General features: G+C 37.8%; 1 protein-coding gene across 1 annotated transcript in view; it reads left to right on the top strand.

Moving 5' to 3' along the window:
- The window catches only part of vstm2a (V-set and transmembrane domain containing 2A), a 42,774-nt gene that overhangs the window by 14,416 nt on the left and 8,094 nt on the right, over positions 1 to 20,264 (top strand). The window contains exons 3-4 of the mRNA XM_039666411.2: positions 18,001 to 18,051; positions 19,780 to 20,110. Of these exons, the coding sequence (XP_039522345.2) occupies positions 18,001 to 18,051; positions 19,780 to 20,110 (382 nt within the window). The remainder of the gene's footprint in view (positions 1 to 18,000; positions 18,052 to 19,779; positions 20,111 to 20,264) is intronic.

The following is a 20,264-nucleotide window of genomic DNA, read 5'->3' as shown; positions in this document are numbered from 1 at the left end:
ACTGCATGTTTTTCTCCTCTGTTTACTTTCTTGCAGTTTTCAAAGACACATTCTAGTGATGTGACCATAAAATCCTTCATCTTGATAAATGTGCCTCATCATCATCACGGTGATTTATATTAAAACCAGGCTCTTCACGAGGTGTGAATTTCTCCAACACAGGTATTCATCAAAACTTTATTAAACTAAGTCAGGCTAATATATCTCTCAGGACTTTAATTAAACATCAGCGAATGATTTATTCAACATATGGGGCCGACTTACCCCTAATACCCCTCCTACACGCTACAAATCCTACAAATCCCCGGCCGGTTCCACGCCGAGATCTCCTGGAGAGACAGACACCGGTGGAACGATTAAAGGCCCGGCGTGACCTATAGAGATGAGGAGCGGGAACAACCGTGACGGAGATGAGCTTGTCAGATCAGACTGACTGAACACAACACACGCACGGCCTCGGAAACGTCATGCTCAAATCGAAATCACTGTGTTTTGATGAAGAGTGTTCATGTTTAGCTGAGTAACACTGATAAACAGAAGTACACATGCTTCATAATCAGAAGTGTAGTGTACAGCGGAGGATTTTATTCTCCTCAAGATGCATGTGGACATCCGATTTAAGGAGCCTGAGATTCACTAAAATCATTGAATATTTTTTTTGGAAGGTAATTAAAGCAACAGTTTTTTGGTAATGGAAGAATATGTAAAATTATGGTATTTGTGGTGAAAGACACGATTAACATGCCGGCTGACTTTTCCAGTTGTTGAGATGTTTATATTCAGATGGATGGATTGTGTGTCCATAATCATCATATTTAAAATGATAATATCATATGATACAATATCCTTTACTGTAAATCTAAATTTAATTATTATGGGATCTCTGACTTTTTAAAATTATTTTTGTTTCTGTATTTTTGTAAAAACTCTATGAAGAGTTCAGATGCAAAAGCCTCTAAATGCCATTTGAAATTTTCTTCTTTAATGATGATTTTTTATCAAACTTGCATATTTAAGTTCAGTAATTTCACTTAAATAACAATTAATAGGTAATTATCATTGCCATTTAAGTGAAATCATTGAACTTAAATATACAAGCTTGATTTCAAATGGCACTTAGAGGCTTTTGCATCTGAACTCTTCGTATATTAACATGTTTTAATGAAAGTATATATTTTTTTAAACAAAAATGTCTTCTTTTATTTCTGAAAACAAACCTTGCCCAAGTGGTTGTTTTGAACAGGTATTAAATTAAAAACATGTTTTTGCTGAAGTGTTTGTGTCTTTTGCCAATAAAAAACACTTCAAAATCCATTAATGTTCAATACACACATTTTTTTTTTTTTTACTTTTTCATTTTCTTCTGGTGTTCCCTCCGCCCCGTTGTGCCCTACACTTATTTGCACGTGTTGACTAAAATATTACATGAAACGTTAATACATGTATGTCATATATCTAAATACACGAGACACAAGTTTCAAGAGAAATGACATTCAAGTATATTTCCATTTGCCAATTAGAAATGACATTTAAAGATGTACTTAACTGGATTAAAGATGAGCTGATTGCTTTTAATATACACTTAAACTATGTTTTCATTTAATTGAAATTAACATGCAATTAACATGCAATCAAGTGTCAAAGCATTGAGTTCACATGTTCCTGGATGTGATTATCAACGTTTGCATTGCAGTGCATTGTGGGATATGTATTTCTCTGATGTGTCTCGCTCTCTCTCAGCGAATGAGAAACACTGGTTGGGAAACCGTGTGTGTGTGTGTGTGTGTGTGTATCCTGCAGTCAGTGTCGTAATGCGCTGCCGATGTGAATAATAATACACCACAGCCTAAAACTGGTTTGGAAAGATGATTTGCTGATTCTCGGCAGCGCCACACACACACACACACACACACACACACATCAGAGCGGATCTCCAACACCAAACGATTATTCAAGTTCTTCTGGGATTGTCTGTTACATAAAAGAAACATGAGGTGTGTTTGGAGAGAGTGTGTGAGCAGCTGTTTCATGCATATGAATGTCTTTCCGTTAGTTTGATTATGTGAAACACACCTGACGGATCATACGTCACACACGTTCATCCAGATCATATTTCATCATTCTTCTACACGATATATTTGCCCAAAATCTTGGTGACACTTTATAATAACTGCATGTTATTGAATCATTAGTTGCACATTCATAAACAGTTAGCTAATAAATATTGCATAACTACCTGAATTAATCATGGAATATGGTGGGAATATATGTCTAAAAATATGTATAAATAAATATACATTTAGATATAGTTTATTAATCATTTACTTGCACTTTCTAAATGATGCGAACCACTGACAACTGGAAATAATGCAATACACAATTTAGAAATGATAAACTGATCATGAAAATACATTACAGATATGCTTATAAATGAAGAATGAAGCATGTATAGCTGTATTTACAAACCGCTTATTAATGTCTATTAATGCTTTATAAATGATGAATGAACTAATGATTCATAGCATGAAGTTATTATAAAGTGTTATCACTCTACACACGGGCGAACTAAACCATTACACTTCCTGTCAGCACTGAACACATTGTTAACACTGGAGTGTGTGTGTGTGTGTGTGTGTGTGTGTGAACCCCGGGCTGATGACTTTCCAGAGGCTAATGGAGGTCAGGTGTTGCAATCAGTGAAATGAGATTGAAGGTCCTCCTGAGACGCTCAAGTCGACATGCAATCAAAACTCACAATTCTAGTTTATTTTTTATTTTTTTATATCACAGTGTTTATTGTAAATGATTTATGTGTGCACATCATCATTATAGTGTTAATAATGTTGAAAGAGAATCAGTTCCTCTTCAGCATCTCTTCTCTGATGATGTGGGCGGGGCTATAACCTGTCACTCACAGGAGATCACCCATCCATCCAATCAGTTCCACACAGACACAATCAAGCCCCGCCCACATGTGTTCTCGTTCCTGAAGCGATTCGCTCGATATACGACACGATAGAGGATAGAAGACGAGCGCAACTCGCCTTTCGTGAAGGCTGTATTAATAGACTTTACAGTGAGCGAGAAGAAGCCATTTGTGGATGAGTGAATACAGTGATGTTTGACTTTAGTGTGAAGCAAGGCGCGATTGCTAATGAGAGACGTATACCAGCATCACATGTAACGCGAGTCCTGTGGATATAAAGGAATAAGGACGTTTCATTCTACCAAACTATATGCAATTTCTGAATTACTACTCACACAGGTCAGATTATTAGACAAATTAAACTTGAGGTAATGCAGTGCTGTTTTACTTGCTCTAACAGTCACACTATCAGACTAAACGGCATTTGAGTGTGTTGAATGTTGTTAGTTTCGTTGTGTTAAGCTAGATCAACATTAGAATAACATACACATCATATTCTAACATTTCCTCATGTTGAACTAAATAACATTGATTAGTTTATTGTACATTTGCTCACCTGTCTTATAAAGTACATGCAACACTCGTGTGTCTGTCGATTCGAGGTTAGCCGCGGACGTGGAGCTCTCAGCATCGCCAAAGATGTTGATCTTCATTTTAGTCCTCTGCTTGCCATGGTCCATAATGTTTGAACAAAACAACAACTCGTAAGCGTCCTGCTAAGCATAACCCAGTTGTCCACGTCTGTCGCCATGGTTACTATGGCAGTACCCGAGGGTAACGCGGATATGACGTCATTGTCTGGTGCTCCTAACCCCTGCTGACACGCTCCATTTCCTCGGTTAAATTCACAATTTTCTTACTATTTACAAATAGTTGGAAACATATTGTAAGTAATCAACTAAACAAAATATATAACATTGGCCTAGTGGTTTTTGGACATTTTACTGCAAAAGTCCTACATATTGCACCTTAAAGAACCCTTTATCTAATATATGGAGATTTTTTTTTTCCTGTAGTGATACATTATGATTAATTAAAACTAAATCCATTAAATTGTCTCATTATTGAAACCCCTAAAAAGTTCTGTGTATGAAGCGCGTCTGTGCGCGGCTCTATTTGCAGATAATCAGGCAAGTTTCGGATGAAGTTTAGCTTTGGATGAAGTAGGACAGCGAATCGATTCGATTCACGATTCATAGGTTTTCGATTCGATTCAAGAACGATTTGTGCAAATTCAGAACGATTCAATTCGATGCGATTCAAATGCAAATTCGATGCGATTTGTAATTTTTTTATTTGCATTATAGTATTATTTCAATGCTTCACCCAATGGGTCTTTGTCTGGGTTTGAATTAGCCCACACAGCGGCCTTCGGGGGTCAGATAGTGGGGATTTTGTCCATTGTTAATGTTAGTTCATGTTTCTTTTTAATTTTAATGAAGATATTATTATAAAAATTCAATGGCCTACAAATTAGCATTTGTAGAAACCTACCTAAGTAGCCAATATTTAGAAAAAGGCTTTTAAAAAGTATTGCATTAAATGACTACATGCACAAATTAATGGAGACGTTTTCATTAGTTTCATTTTGCGTCCTCTCAGTGCACTCGTTAACATCTTTTCACCGGATTTTGCTCGCGCTCGGTCCCATAGCTCTCATGTCTACAGACTTTTGAGCAGTCCATGTTTGAGCTCTCCAGCTGAGCTCTCTGTCGAGAAAGCAATAGTTTTGAGGCAAACCGGCTCAAGCCATTGTTAAAGCTGCCATGCCATTGCGTGATGGGCACTATGAAATGAAACGCTTTCATTTATTTATTACATGGAAAGACTCTCCGTACACGCAAGCTGGTGGTCTCTCGCTCGCTTTCGCTCTCTGCCGAGTTGGAGCACAACCTCTGTCTCGTATGCCCGCTCGCTCTAGATTCCGGGAGATTTTAACTAATTTGCGGTAATACTAGCTGATCACGACACGAGTATCTCAACAGGCAGAAAGATAAACTCATCTTTCAGGCATTTGACCGACCGGGCTTCAGCGAGAGAAATCAGGGGTGTGTGAGCGCGCCTGAAACCAATCAAATGCGGATGTCTTATGACGGCCAATGCGTGAGGCAGCTTGTACCAGGAACACTTTAAGGTTGTGTTTATATATTTTAAACCACTGAATCGCTATAAAATCACGATTAATTCAATTCTTAGCCTTTTAAATCAATAATTCACGTAAATAAACGATTCACGATTCAAAATACACATGCATCGTCAGGATTTATAATCGATGCATCGAGAAAACGAGTGAATCGTTACACCCCTAGGATGAAGTAATGAAATGTTGACCTGATGTGTCCTGCTTGCTTTCTTGCGGGAACTTTTTGTTTTTTGGCAATGCTGTTTCGTTGTGGCAGGTGAGCCTTTCAAAGCGTACTTTCACACTCATCTCGTAAAGTGAGGCAGATCTGTATCAGGTTTTTCCTCGGAGAAGAGAAGAGGCAGTGGAAACTACAGGAACAGAGACTGAGAAAAGAAAGCTAGGAGTTTAGGGATGCAGGAAGACCAACACCATTTCTTGTGAGTCAGAGAACTGGTTTCAGTCTGTCACTCACAGTGGAAATGGGACGTCTGGTTAGAGGCTGAAACCATCAATAACACAGCTGTCAGCACTGGTAACCACATCAGTCACTGAGGCACATCTGCGGACACTAAATGACCTCAGGCTGGGATAAAAACACCCGTGTGATAGAGAACCAGAACCATTGCTGAGTGAAAGAGGAGAATAAAAATGAGAAATAAAGTTTGTATAATGTGCTTTATTTGCGAATGAATGCTGCCTTCAAGTCTGTTTTGTTTCAAGATTGTTTGTCAGTTTAGTGGCCCTATCTTACACTGGACTCAATGCGGCGCCAAGCGCGACGCAAGTGTGTTTTGCTAGTTTCAGTTCATTTTCACGTCTGCGTCACGTTGTTTAAACAGCAAATGGATTAGCGCCCATCTGTGGCCATGAGCAGCCGGTCTGAGAACGAGTGTGTGTTCAGGCGCATTGTTGGAGCACTGCTATTTTAAAGGGGTCATGAACTGGCTTTTTCATTTTTTTTATATTGTTGTTTGAGGTCAACTTATGACATTCGCTTGGGTTTTACATTCAAAAACATCAAAATGAATTTTTTATACCCGAGTGTTGAGCCTAGCTGAAAAATGCTGGGTTTTTATGGACATCTCGCACTGAAGTAAACGCCCACTGCTGTGAGTGGAGAACAGTTCTGCATATTATAATGAGTTTCGACTCGCACGTTGATGCACGTGGGGGAAATTATTTTGAAAATGTCCAATGTTGTAAAATGGCGATCGGAATGTTGGACCCAGAGTCCGTGTGTTGCACCATTCTTGTCAGATCCAATATAGACGACACAGCACCGTTCTTTACTCTTAATCGCTCTGCAAATCCAGTCTTGTTTACAAATCAATCCTCAGTGAAATGAAGCGAACAGACGACAATGTTTTACCTCATCAGCTGGAACGTCACTAAAAATAACGTTTATCCATGCAGTCCTATTGGAATCCAGAGGAAGCTTATGCAGTGACGGTCTTCTTCCACAACCAGGCGCTGCACAATATTCTGTATCGCTCGGTAGCTCGATCCGGTGTGTCATCACGAGGTAGGCATCTACGTTATTTAACTATGCGTGTAATGTGCGAATCGGTGGGCGGGGCTAAACCGGCCGTGTTGAAGTAGGCGTTGATCTTTTTCTGCGGGGGTGGGGTTTAATCCTCTATGACGTCATAGTTCCCCACTTTTAAAAACTAGTTGTTTGCAGAGTATTTAGCAGTGTTGGGGTAACTCATTACAAGTATCTAGAATTATGTAATCAGATTATGTAAAGAAAATATCAAAATATCTAAACATACGCGTCACTGTGTCCCTTTGTGTCCATTAGAGGTCTCTTCCCCCATACGGTCACCATTCACTTTGGAACTGCATTTCTCATGATCCTTTGTCATTTCTCATCACTCATCATTGCACACAGCTGTTTCGAATTACATTGTTTAGTTCTGTGTATAAATACCCTGTCTGTGTCTGCCCTTGCCGCGGAGTCATTGTATTGTTTGTCACGCTGTAATTCTGAGGTTTGTTTCTGGTTTTGTTTTTGCTTGTTTTGTAATATTATCATTCGGACTAATTAAAATGGATTTCGACATTGGTATGGATGATGACGATTCTGATTATTTAGATTATGATGCTTGCGTGGATGACGATGATTGGATTGCCCTGACTATACTATTGCTGCATTTGGATCCACCCAATTCTCCACTGTCTGTCGTGACACACTGGGATTTAGGATGACGTTGATCATTGATCATTGATCATTGCGTAACACCCATTACTACGAGATGACAAACCGTGGCGTTCATATGTTTCTATGGCAGCTCTATCAACACTAAAATGAATCTGTCACGCAGTACAAACATTCACAACTAAAAGTTGTTATTACGAGTTCTATGAGTTTGTGAATGCTTTTTACACGTTGAAATCTTGAAATTACTGTGATTCTGACATGCACCATGAAACAAAGCGTCGGGGACACCTAATGCACATTCTCAGTTTGTTGTATAAGTTTTAAAAATGTTCTCTTTAAGTGAGAAATGAATATGAAATGTGTCTGTTTTTCCCAATAAAATTCATTTGAGTGCACATAACATTTTAATTGGCATCATAATGTCAGGCTTGTCTAGAAGTATTGACAAATTATATGCACTACAACAATTGCAGGATTTCTTTGATTTGATTTAGATATTCACACTGGTTACAGTCTTACAAGCGTCCTGCAACAGTAAATCCCTCCCAGTGTGTTGCAGAGTATATCCGTGCTGTCGGATGCACTTATTGTCGTCGTCAGCGCCGAGGAGCAGCACTATGTGTGTTTATTCTGTCATTCTGCTGTTGCAAGAGTTTGCCCGTCCATTAGGACAGCTCGAGATCATGATATTGAGTGAGACTGAGTGAATGTGCTGAATGCAGAGAAAAGCAGGTCTATTAATAATGCAACATTTACTCATCGCTTGGAATAATAAAGTATAAAGAGACGGAGCGAATGCATTGCTGTCCACAGACCCTCATGGGGTTCAGAAACCTTGAATTATCTGGTAAATCTATTTATGTGTCTCTAGAATTTATGAAGCCGCATCGACACGCCAATGTTTGGCCGGTTAGCTTTAGCTAGACCTACGTACACGATTATCGGAGTACAGAAGTTTCTTTATCTTTTAAAATTCGTTGTGTATTTGAACACAATACTTATGATAAACATTTTTTATCTACAAATCACATTTTATTTCACGCTCAAAATGATACCGAAAAAAAACTATGCTATCGTTACTGTTCAAATCGCTGTGTATTACGCGCTGAGGGAGATCTGAAATTCAGATATGATAATAGACATTTCAACTAATCACAACAGACCGGGGCGTCTGACCAATCAGAGCGGAGCAGCTGTCAGAGAGGCGGGGTTTAGAGAGACACCGTTTCAGACACTGTGAGAAAAGAGCTGATATTAATGTGTTTTTTTGACGTGTGGGTGCGTCAATTTATTTTACTCCAAAACAAAATTGGGAACCTTTAAAATAGCATCATATGGGCACTTTATAATTATTTAAAGCTGCAGTACGTAACATTTTTTAGGTTAAAAATGATCCAATATAAATGCTTGAGCAAGTACATAACCAGTCAGTGTTCAGCACTCTCTGCTTGCCGTAGCTCGACTTACGGTACGGCTTGTGATGATGTTCGTAACTCCAGTGGTTCTGGTGGATTTCCGCAGGAAATTCGAGCATACATTTGCGTCATTATGTCACATCTGTACGCACACACATCTGCACACATAAAGAAGAGTCTCGGCTAGTCGGCTGTGAGTGTGAGGATGTTGGAGATGGAGATTTATAGTCTTTTCTCACACCACTTGATATAATTAAACATATTAATTTGATGGCAGATCCAGAAAGGTTCAGAAGTATAGAAGAAGAGAGACTGCAACAGCCCATAAAAAACAAGGATAATATTGGAAAGAGCATTATATAGACATGCAATGATGACATTGAACATTAACAAGTTGAGAACAGAGTATAATTTGCACGGTTTGACGTTATATGATAAGCGATCGTTAGATTTAATCAGCGCGATTTACTGCAATGCTTTTTTCCCCTTAGTTGGCCAGAAGAACAAAACTGGATGTTACTTGTTCAGAGGATATTTCCCGCTGAAAGTTATTATGTTGGTCATACTTCCAAAAGTATAATCTGTGACTGCGAACGCCAGCATCCACACCGGCGGCGACTGACACACACACTCTCTGGAAATATCGTGTTCATCCATGCTGTACCGCGCCGAGGCACAACCCACGTAAAGCTGGTCATCCGCCGATGACTGCAATTGCAGAATTCAAACAGAGATGGCGACAAAGAGGAAAATCTACGCACTGCAGCTTTAATATAAACCGTATATATGTTTTCTTCTTTTTCTATTCGAAAAAAGTTCTATAAATCACTCATAGAAAAGTCCATAAAAATACAGCACAATGTTCCTTGCACTTTAAAATGGAAATTGCCGTATCGAATACACCTGTATTTTGTGTTACGCATTACACTGTGTTGTGTTTGAGTGCTGAAGGAGATGTCTATAAACATACTAGTAGTTTCCAGCCAGGACATATGTTTTTCTACAGATTTCTTTCTTACAATAAACTAATTAGACAAATATTCTCCAAATAGACGCCTTATATCTAGTCAGAGCTTCGGTTCTAGTTAGATGTTTTGTTTTCTCAAGGTTTGTCAACGAGTGACAAGGAACACTTGTTAACTACATTGCAAGAGCCGAAATCAATCATAAACAACATCTGTCTGGCGTCACTCCGAGAGCAGTTGTCAAATACAATAATTTCCTTCATATACATATATTCACACACTGCTAAACAGCCCTGTTGCCTCTCCACAGGCCTGAATAATTCATGACTCGCACAACAGTGTGTCTGTGCCTCGAGTAAATGATATCATCCCTCTGGGCATTAGCGAGCTTTCTCAGCATAACAAGTGTGCTGCTATTCCACATTTGACATGTTTCAACAATCTGTCAATGCAGAGAGGCAATTGAAACTCGAAAGTGGTGCAGAGTTGGTACTCACACACAATTTATTGTGTAACAATGGATTTGTGTGCAGAAAACCAGTTCAAAATGGGTTCAATGGGTTGAGCAGAGTAATGATGTATTCTGCATGTGCGGTTAAGGATGTGTCGCTCAACTAATGACCTCTTCACTGAACCAACGCCAGATCAGTTTGCTCTCATGAAAGAGTGTGTGTATGAATGGCACTGGGCAGCTCTTGGATTTAATTTTTTATTTTTATTTACATTTACATATATATAATCTAAAGGATAAGAATCCTAAAGGATCATTAGGAACTTAATACTGTGTTTGCAGTAGCATTCTTCAGAAATGTTGGCCCATACTGATAGGAGAGCATCTTGCAGTTGATGGAGATTTGTGGGATGAAGCTCCCGTTCCACCACATCCCAAAGATGCTCTATTGGGTTGAGATCTGGTGACTGTGGCGGCCATTTTACTACAGTCAACTCATTGACATGATCAAGAAACCAGTTTGAAATGATTCATAAAGCATTATCCTGCTGGAAGTAGCCATCAGAGGATGGGGACATGGTGGCCATAAAGGGATGGACATGGTCAGAAACAATGCTCAGGTGGGCCGTGGCATTTAAACGATGCCCAATTGGCACTAAGGGGAGAAAACATCCCCACACCATTACACCACCACCACCAGCCCAACAGTGGGAACAAGGCATGATGATCCATGTTCTCATTCTGTTTACGCCAAATCCTGACTCTACCATCTGAATGTCTCAACAGAAATCGAGAGTCTTCAACTGTCCAATTTTGGCCCAATTTGCAAATTGTGGCCTCTTTTTCCTATGTGTAGTGGAGATGAGTGGTACCCGGTGGGGTCTTCTGCTGTTGTAGCCCATCCGCCTCAAGGTTGTGTGTGTTGTGTCTTTGCTGCATACCTCGGTTGTAACGAGTGGTTATTTCAGTCAAAGTTGTTCTTCTATCAGCTTGAATCAGTTGTCCTCTGACCTCTCGCATCAACAAGGCATTTTTTTTCAGACAGGACTGACCCATACTGGATGTTTTTCCCTTTTCACTCCATTCTTTGTAAACCCTATATATATATATATATATATATATATATATACATATATATACATATATATACATATATATATATATATATATATATATATATATATATATATATATATATATATATATCGGCTTATTTTTATTTTGTTTTGTTCAAAAGTTCAAATGTTTGTATAAAATATAACAGTTTATTTTATGTTATTTTAATTCCTTTTATACAATAATACAACTTGGTTAGCAGAATTTTGGTGAGCTTGTTGAGTATTTATTTTAATAAATAAAAAATATATACTTTTTAAAAAATATTAATTGCTTTGCGTTAAAAATGGAACTATCATGAATAATAAGCTGCACTTAATGAACACTCTTAAACTCCAATGAGACTGATAATGAGGAAAAGACTCTAATGATTGTAATGAATGCAAAACCTGATGCTTTTATTGTGAAATCTGAGTGGATTCATCATTGGCCACCGTGTGCATTACTGCTTAAGTGTTCTGAATCTGCAGATACACACACACATTCACTCATCGCACAGCCCCAGATGTCCTTACGCGAGGAGGGGAGTGTGTTCCTCGTGTGTTTGCATGCGCTGGCTCAGCCGTATTTCATCCGATGTAAAGCAAGGCCATCATAATGCATCACCCTTCACACGGCATACAAGAGCGCTGTAATAACCTGAAACTGTGTGCTGAACGGATATGTGTTTCCAATCACAATGTTTACCCAGAGTACAACCCTGTTCAATATCCTCATACGCAGATTGATAATAATGATCTCCTCAGGGTTCATCTGCACATATCGAGGGCTTCATCTCCATCTTCACGCTGAAATATGCTCGACGTCTGTGGCCATTTAAGTGAGATATGTTTATATCTTAATATAGATGATGCCATCCTTCTTCCCTGACGTTAATTCAGTGTCGGGGACCTCAGAGCCTTGTGCATTATGCAAAATAATTGCAGGGCCACATTTTACAAGAAGTCAATTTCAGCGGGCATGAAGAACGACAGTTTGCTGTAATGAAGAGCGTAAGAATCACGACGCCGCCAGAGGTATCGCTGTCAGGCAGGAGCGAATTTGCATGCATGAAGAGCAAAGGAAACATGTTGCGCTTGTTCGTCACATTATTAAACTTCGTGTCAACTTATTACTTAATGATAACTTGCTTAAGCTGCTGTGCGTAAACAACAAACGAGATGCGTCTAGTTGAGAGCAATCGCATCATCAGCTCATGGCTCGAGCTGATTGGCTCTGCTGATCCGGCAGCCAATGAGATCGCTCGTCAGCATTAGTCTGGGTGAGTGTTTGAGTGTTGTGAGGAGACCAAACATTAACACATGCTAAAACTGTTCTCAGACCTGCCATGATGAAAAAATAAAATAAAATAAAAATACTGCTGCTCTTTAAATTAATACTCTTTCCAAGAAACTCATTTTAAAGGAATATTTCAATAAGGTTACGCTTTACAATAAGCTCTTGTTTGTTTTAACTATAAGCATTTATTTTTTTCAGCATTTATTAACCTTTATACAGATACAGTTGTTCATTGTTCATCAATGTATTAACTAACATGCACTAACAATGAGTAATACATTTGTTACTTTATTTATTTAATATTTATTAAAGTGAGATAATGAAAAATTCATGTTAGTTCACAGTGCGTTAACTAATGATAACAAGATTTTAATTATGTATAGTTGAAATTAAGATTAATAAATACTGTATCTGTGCAGTTCATCATTAGTTCATGTTAACTAACTAACTAACTAACCTTATTGCAAAAGTGTCACAAATGTTTGTTTGTAGTTCGCAGTTCATTAATATTAATATTAATTTTGATTGAAAAATGTATTTGTAAATGAAATGAAGATTAATAAATGCTATTTAAACAAGTATTTAGTTCAAGCTAAAGTTTACTCGTGTTAACAAATGAAACATTATTGTAAAGTGTAATAATATTAATAGTCACAGTGCATCAGACCCTTTCCTCTCATAAAGCTGTAATATAGACTATATTCAAAACTCATATTGACTACTTTTGTGCTTTTATGGTTTTTCTTTCCATTTTGAACTCTGACATTCATTCATTAAATGCTTTCATTATAGAAACCTGACAAGATTCCTTTAGGTTCATTTCTACCTATTAATTATGACTTTTACCTCCTTTGTCTATATATATATATAGTTTGAAGTCTCAGTAACGCAGTCAGTGCTGAACACACAGAGACACGGGAAATTCATTAGAACACATTTAGTTTAATTGTATTGGATTGTAAGGAGAGGTCCAGCTAAACGTAATGGAGATCTGCGGCTCGTATTAGAGACGGCAGGAGTGTGTGAGTTATCTGATGCTTTCACCAGAACATCTGCATCTGATCTGAGATCAGGACTTATGCAAACCATAACCTTATTAATCCCTGCTGCCTTTCTTTTCCGGTAAACATATCGTAATATCTTTAAAAGAAGATGCATTCATTTCAGACAACAATTACATCATGAGAAAATCAAATGCATTATAATCTATTTTTACTGTTCTAAGCATTCATTTATTTTGATTTATGTTTAAAACATGCCATTGCGGTAAGAAATATAATTAATACTATCTAAAAACTGATGTTTTAATATCTTGTGCAGTTTTGCTTCTCAGTAAACATTAAATTATAATTATTTGATTATCTTTTACTCTATATGCCATTTCATTTTTTTGTCTAACTTTGGGCAGTGTTATGACAAATTACGTTTATAAAACACTTTTTTTTTTTTAGAGGATTTATTCATGGATTTCCCCCTTATTTTATCTCCCTTGTCTTTAGTAGTGGATGAAACGTGAACAGATGACGTATATGGTCTTGGAAAACCTTTTAATATTGGTAAAATTACTTTGAAAAGGCCAGTTCCCAGTTTCACCCCAATATACTTTAACATCCTTATACTTATTGTGGATGTATTCTTTTAAAATATATCACGTTTTCGGACCTTTAACTGCAAGCTTATTGCAATTACATCAGAATGTATTATTTATATAAAATCAATTGAAGTTTAGCAGGACTTCAGTGCATGTATATGTCATTTCATAGAAACGTCGAAATAAAGTCGAATCTACTGACAAACACTGAAGGTAAACTAAAATGAAAATGATTTGTCATGTATTCAAATGCATTAATAATTTACATATTTATAATATTGAAGTTGCAATTTAAATATATTAACTTTAAATGTACAATTGAATGAAACGCTGTTGGTCTAACACTAACTTCTTTAAAGCACGACGGAAGATTGAAATGTAAAATTAATAAAATTTACTTTTAATTTGACATCATTAAAGTGCACTTTTTTAAAAGCAAGCTTGAGTGTGTCTCTTCAAGTGTTCTTCAGTGTCCTTCATTTACATTATCTGAAATTACAGTTGTTTTTTTACTTTTAATGGAATTAAGTGTATTATTTCACGAGGGCTACGAGTATCAACACTAACACTCGTCAAATTAATCGTTCTTTATTGATATTGACGGTTCCATGAACCATCACACTATGAAATGCTTCTTTTACTGTAAGAATGGTTCACTGAAGGGGGAATTTAACTGGTTCTTCACTGTGCATCTTTAATTTCAGAGAGTGTGTGTGTGTGTAGTAACAACTGCTTCTCCAAAAGCCTCCTTGCTCGCCCTTCTTCTAAACCCCAGAGAAGCGAAGCGTGCTGATCCAGATGTTGCTGATATCACGTGTCAGACGAGGATGTTCTGTGGTACGGTGAACCCTGTCAGGTCTCCTCTTTAAAAGGCCGTTTGGCACAAACGATGCTGACTGAACCGACGCATAAAGCATGTGCGGGTTTAAATGGTGTGGGATTGGCTCATAACGTCTCATTTCCAGGAGTTCACTCGAAAGGTTATCAGGATGAAGCCTGAGCGGATAATACTCTCCGAGAGCGAAAGCAAACATGACATTATTGGCGTTAATGATGAACATGTTTACCGTGGATCTAATCTGTTCCTTATTGCCTGATTTAAAAGCAATGTCCTCCAGCAGATCTCATCATTCGGCCCGTGTCGTCGGCATTCCTCTTTAGCCTGATGGATTTTGTGCTGATGGTTTTTTGATGTGGTGCTTTTTGAATATTTCAGACTCCTTAAAGAGCAGAAAGTGGAGTGCCATCTGTTCCCGTTCTAATGAATCATTGTTCTGTATCTCTCGCGCCCGAGACGCCATCGCTCCCCTTCCTCTCAGCAAACAGTTAAAGGATTAGTTCACTTTTGAAAAAACTTTTGCTGATAATTTACTCACCCACATGTCATCCAAGATGTCCATGTCTTTCTTTCTTCAGTCGAAAAGAAATTAAGCTTTTTGATTAAAAAAATTTCCAGGATTTGTCTCCATATAATGGACTTCAATGGGGACCAGACGGTCCGAGGTCCAAAAGACAGTTTCAGTGCAAACTGTTCAAAGGGCTTTAAACAACTCCAGACGATGAATAAGGGTCTTATCAAGCGAAACGATCGGTTATTTCAAAGCTTATTCCAAAAATGTAACTTTTCTAAGGACAAATGCTAGCCTTGCTCTATTCTGTGAGGCGCGTTTGTAACGTCACGTAATACGTAATTACGTTCAAAAGGTCACGGGCGACGTAGTCGGAAGTACAGAATCAAAATCGTCCGACATCGTTGTTTTACCTTTTAATTCCTTTTTTTGTAAACGGCGTTTGAGTTGGTTTGCACGTTCAACCTATGCGTTCAACTTGTAAACACTGACTCTGTACTTCCGGCTACGTCGCCCGGGCCGTGACCTTTTGAACGTAATTACGTATTACGTGACGTTACAAACGCGCCTCACAGAATAGAGCAAGGCTAGCATTTGTCCTTAGAAAAGTTACATTTTTGGACTAAGTTTTGAAATAATCGATCGTTTCGCATGATAAGACCCTTATTCATCGTCTGGTGTCGTTTAAAGACATTTGAACAGTTTGCACTGAAACTGTCTTTTGGACCTTGAACCGTTTGGTTCCCATTGAAGTCCATTATATGGAGAAAAATTCTGGAATGTTTTCATCAAAAACCTTAATTTCTTTTCGACTGAGGAAAGAAAGACATGTTTTTTTCAAAAGTGAACTACTCCTTTAATGGCTCTTGAAGCGTGCGGAGTGTGTGATGGTGTCGTGGTACCTGAGCAGATTCAGGGTCAACTCAATGTTTCTGGGATGTTTCTGTTCTCTGTGTAATTACAGATGCAGAGACGTGGGATTTCTGAGCCGATAATGATAACCGATAATCAACATGTTGCCATTTTCAGTTCTCCATTATTTGACCTTTTGTGCTCGAAGAGCAAGTTAATTAGCTGATTAGTTAAAGACACACACTCGGCACAACATAGCTTTTTTTTCTAAGAGTGAAATGTCAATAGTGAAAAATGTCTGACTGACATGTTCAATTAATATAAAAAAAAATAAAACTAAATAAAAATATCACAGGCAGAATTTATAAAATGTCAGTTTACAAAATCATATCTCAATAAAACCATGTCGTTCTCATGACAATTAGGGCTGGGTATTGAGACAAATTTCACAATTCGATTCGATTTCGATTTCGATTACGATTCGATTCAATATCGATTGTTTTGGATATCAGTTACAATAAATGGCAAATTTTCTCAAGGGAATCAAATCTCTTAAATGCTGTAAACTATGGGAGTCTAGTTGTAGCCTATAGACTTCATTAACCTAATATGAAGGTAATAATGAACTGTTTTGTAGCTATACAAACACTTTATAATAAGATTATATGAAATATAAACATTTAAATGGTGGCTGTCATAAAAACTTGCCAGATTTATTCAAATATGCATTAAATATTGAAGAACATTAAGATTATAATGCATATGTAATATGGTGTATATATTTAGCAAAATGCTCCTCTCTAGAGTTATTTTTTCTAGCTGACTAATGAGTTTATGTGGGTTTTCTGAGGTAAATATGACGATACATTGATTACAAGCTGTTTAACTGACGTCTTTCCACGGTTGAAACGCTGATTGAGCGAATCAATGTGACATGATCCGGATTTGGATAAGTTGTACTCCATCTTTAACACACTTTCAGATGCTCATTCATGTTTATTTGGCGCTGTGACTGGTATTATTAAGCCGGAAGAGAGATCAGCGCTGCTGCTTCTCCAGAGCGATCTCACGCCACAGCGACAAAACGCTATTTATGTTTTTGAATTTCTAAAGAAAATGGACGTAATTTGAAAATTGAGACTTGGTTTCATATCAATAGTAACAAAGGACAAAGATTATTGCGATTTTTTTGGATGCGCGCAGCCGCGATACAATGATCCATTCATTCAAATGAAACAGGATGACTAATCGATTCTTGAGATTTAAGAATCGATATCGGTTCGTAAAAATGAGAATCGATTAATATCGAGAACTCAATATTTATTACCCAGCCCTAATGGCAATGTTCACTGACATTTTGTGCAGCTCTATACTGAATCTCAGCTGACTGTCATTGTTAAGCGTGTAATACAGTTCTTTGCGATTTTTTTTTCTAAATAAATTAAAAATAAAACATACAAATATAAAGGCAATCAATTGAACAAGTGACGTTCATCACTAGTGTTTGTCGTTTTCTGATGTATGAATACACTCGCTCGCTCTCTCTCTCTCTCTTCTGTCCGACAGTGAATTGACACAGCGCGTATATTAATGACTTTAAAGTGTGTGTGTGTGTTGCTTCATCTTCACATGTGGACGATGATTTCAGCTTTTCACTTAATTTATAATGAGACACGTTTAGTAATCGGAAACGGTTCAGTTTTCCACAAAATAAAGGCTGATGATTTTTAACTTTATATATCCATAAACCATCTTGTTGTTGTTGTTTCAGATGGAGCTGATTCCAGATCCGGATCCTGATGAAGAAGGGACCAAAATAAGTGTACGCGATTCTGCTTATTATATACTGTGTCAGTATTGGGAGAGACTGTGTGTGCAGTGATACTGTGATCATTTTTAGGTGAACAATGCCTTTAATAAAGATGATATATGTATTTTACCAATACTGACCATATAATATTTTACCTCGTAAAGCCAGAAATATGAAATAACAGTCACACTGTTTTGAACCTTGAACATTTAAAAAATATATATTGTTTATATTTGAGTCTCATATTTGATACATCAGTCTTTTATGATCTGTATAGTCTGATATAGTGAGAATATGGAGAAAAGACACAGTTTTATTCAGAACATCCCAAACCGAGCAAAAACATGTAATTTGCTGCATATACTGATATTTATATGGCCAAAAAAAGTGAAATTGTGAGGTAAATCCCTGAAATATATCAGTATAACAGATACTTGCATGTGAATATCTGCCAATAATATGCCTTCGTGAAATTGAAATGCTTGGTTTTAAAGCTGTAGTTTAAAAAAAAATGAAGTCCAGTTGAATTATTACTAATAATATGAAAGTTATTCTTATGTTTACTAGACATAATCAGAGCATATTTCACAGCAGAAGACGTTTAAAGCGTATGCTGAATGAGGACGTTTGTCCAATAATACAAACAGACTTTCACTGGATAAAACAACTCTCAAACTATCAGACAGGTTCCAGATCAGGCTTTACAGGCTTAAAGGATTAGTTCACTTTTGAAAAAAACTTTTGCTGATAATTTACCCACCCCCGTGTCATCCATGTCATTCAGTCGAAAAGAAATTAAGGTTTTTGATGAAAACATTCTAGGATTTTTCTCCATATAATGGACTTCAATGGGAACCAGACGGTTCAAGGTCGAAAAGACAGTTAATAACAGTTTCAGATGCAGCTTCAAGTGTCTTTAAACGACACCAGACGATGAATAAGGGTCTTATCATGCGAAACGATCGGTTATTTCAAAACTTATTCCAAAAATGTAACTTTTCTAAGGACAAATGCTAGCCTTGCTCTATTCTGTGAGGCGCGTTTGTAACGTCACGTAATACGTAATTACGTTCAAAAGGTCACGGGTGACGTAGCCGGAAGTACAGAGTCAAAATCGTCCGACATCGTTGTTTTACCTTTTAATTCCTTTTTTTGTAAACGGCGTTTGAGTTAGTTTGCACGTTCAACCTATGCGTTCAACTTGTAAACACTGACTCTGTACTTCTGGCTACGTCGCCCGTGACCTTTTGAGCGTAATTGCGTATTACGTAACGTTACAAACGCGCCTCACAGAATAGAGCAAGGCTAGCATTTGTCCTTAGAAAAGTTACATTTTTGGAATAAGCTTTGAAATAACCGATCGTTTCGCTTGATAAGACCCTTATTCATCGTCTGGTGTCGTTTAAAGACATTTGAACCATTTGCACTGAAACTGTCTTTTGGACCTTGAACCGTTTGGTTCCCATTGAAGTCCATTATATGGAGAAAAATCCTGGAATGTTTTCATCAAAAACCTTAATTTCTTTTCGACTGAGGAAAGAAAGACATGGACATCTTGGATGACATGGGGGTGAGTAAATTATCAGCAAAAGTTTTTTTTCAAAAGTGAACTAATCCTTTAAATAACTTGATCTTGGCATTTTCTGAGGAAATCTTTATGAAAGGCATCTAAACCAAAGACACTAGCTCTGATGAAGTGTGTGTGGAGCAGCGAGGATTAATCCTCCGTTCTCTTCACAGACAGTCAAGGTCCAAGGCAACGACATCTCCCACAAGCTGCAGCTCTCTGGCGTGAGCAAGAACGACGAGGGTTTGTACGAATGCCGAGTCACGGACGCAAACGACGGAGAGCTCAAAGAGTACAAGGCTCAAGCGATCCTGAAAGTGAACGCCACCGCGCGCCCGCGGAGCCGGGCCGTGAAGAAGAGCTCGCCGCTGCACCTGACCGACAAGAAACCCCGTAAGAACAGCCCGGGTCTGGGCCAGGACAGCAACATGAGCTCAGACCAGAGATCCCAGTCCACTTCTACCTCTCAGACGGCCCACTCCCACACACACCAGCACAGCTCAGGTGAGGGACTCTTAAAACAGCCCCGGTTTTACAGGAAAATTCATTCATGTGCATTTCCACGGTTTCATTATTACTTGTAACCAAGTTACTCTAAAAACGTAATTAATTACTAGTTACTAATTACCTCTTCAACAATGTAATTAGATTACTGTAC

The sequence above is a fragment of the Pimephales promelas genome, chromosome 22 (genome assembly GCF_988280905.1).
Source record: "Pimephales promelas chromosome 22, fPimPro1.hap1.1, whole genome shotgun sequence".
Lineage (NCBI taxonomy): Eukaryota > Metazoa > Chordata > Actinopteri > Cypriniformes > Leuciscidae > Pimephales > Pimephales promelas.
The sequence above is the reverse complement of the archived record's forward strand: the minus strand, read 5'-3'. Positions and strand labels throughout refer to the sequence as shown.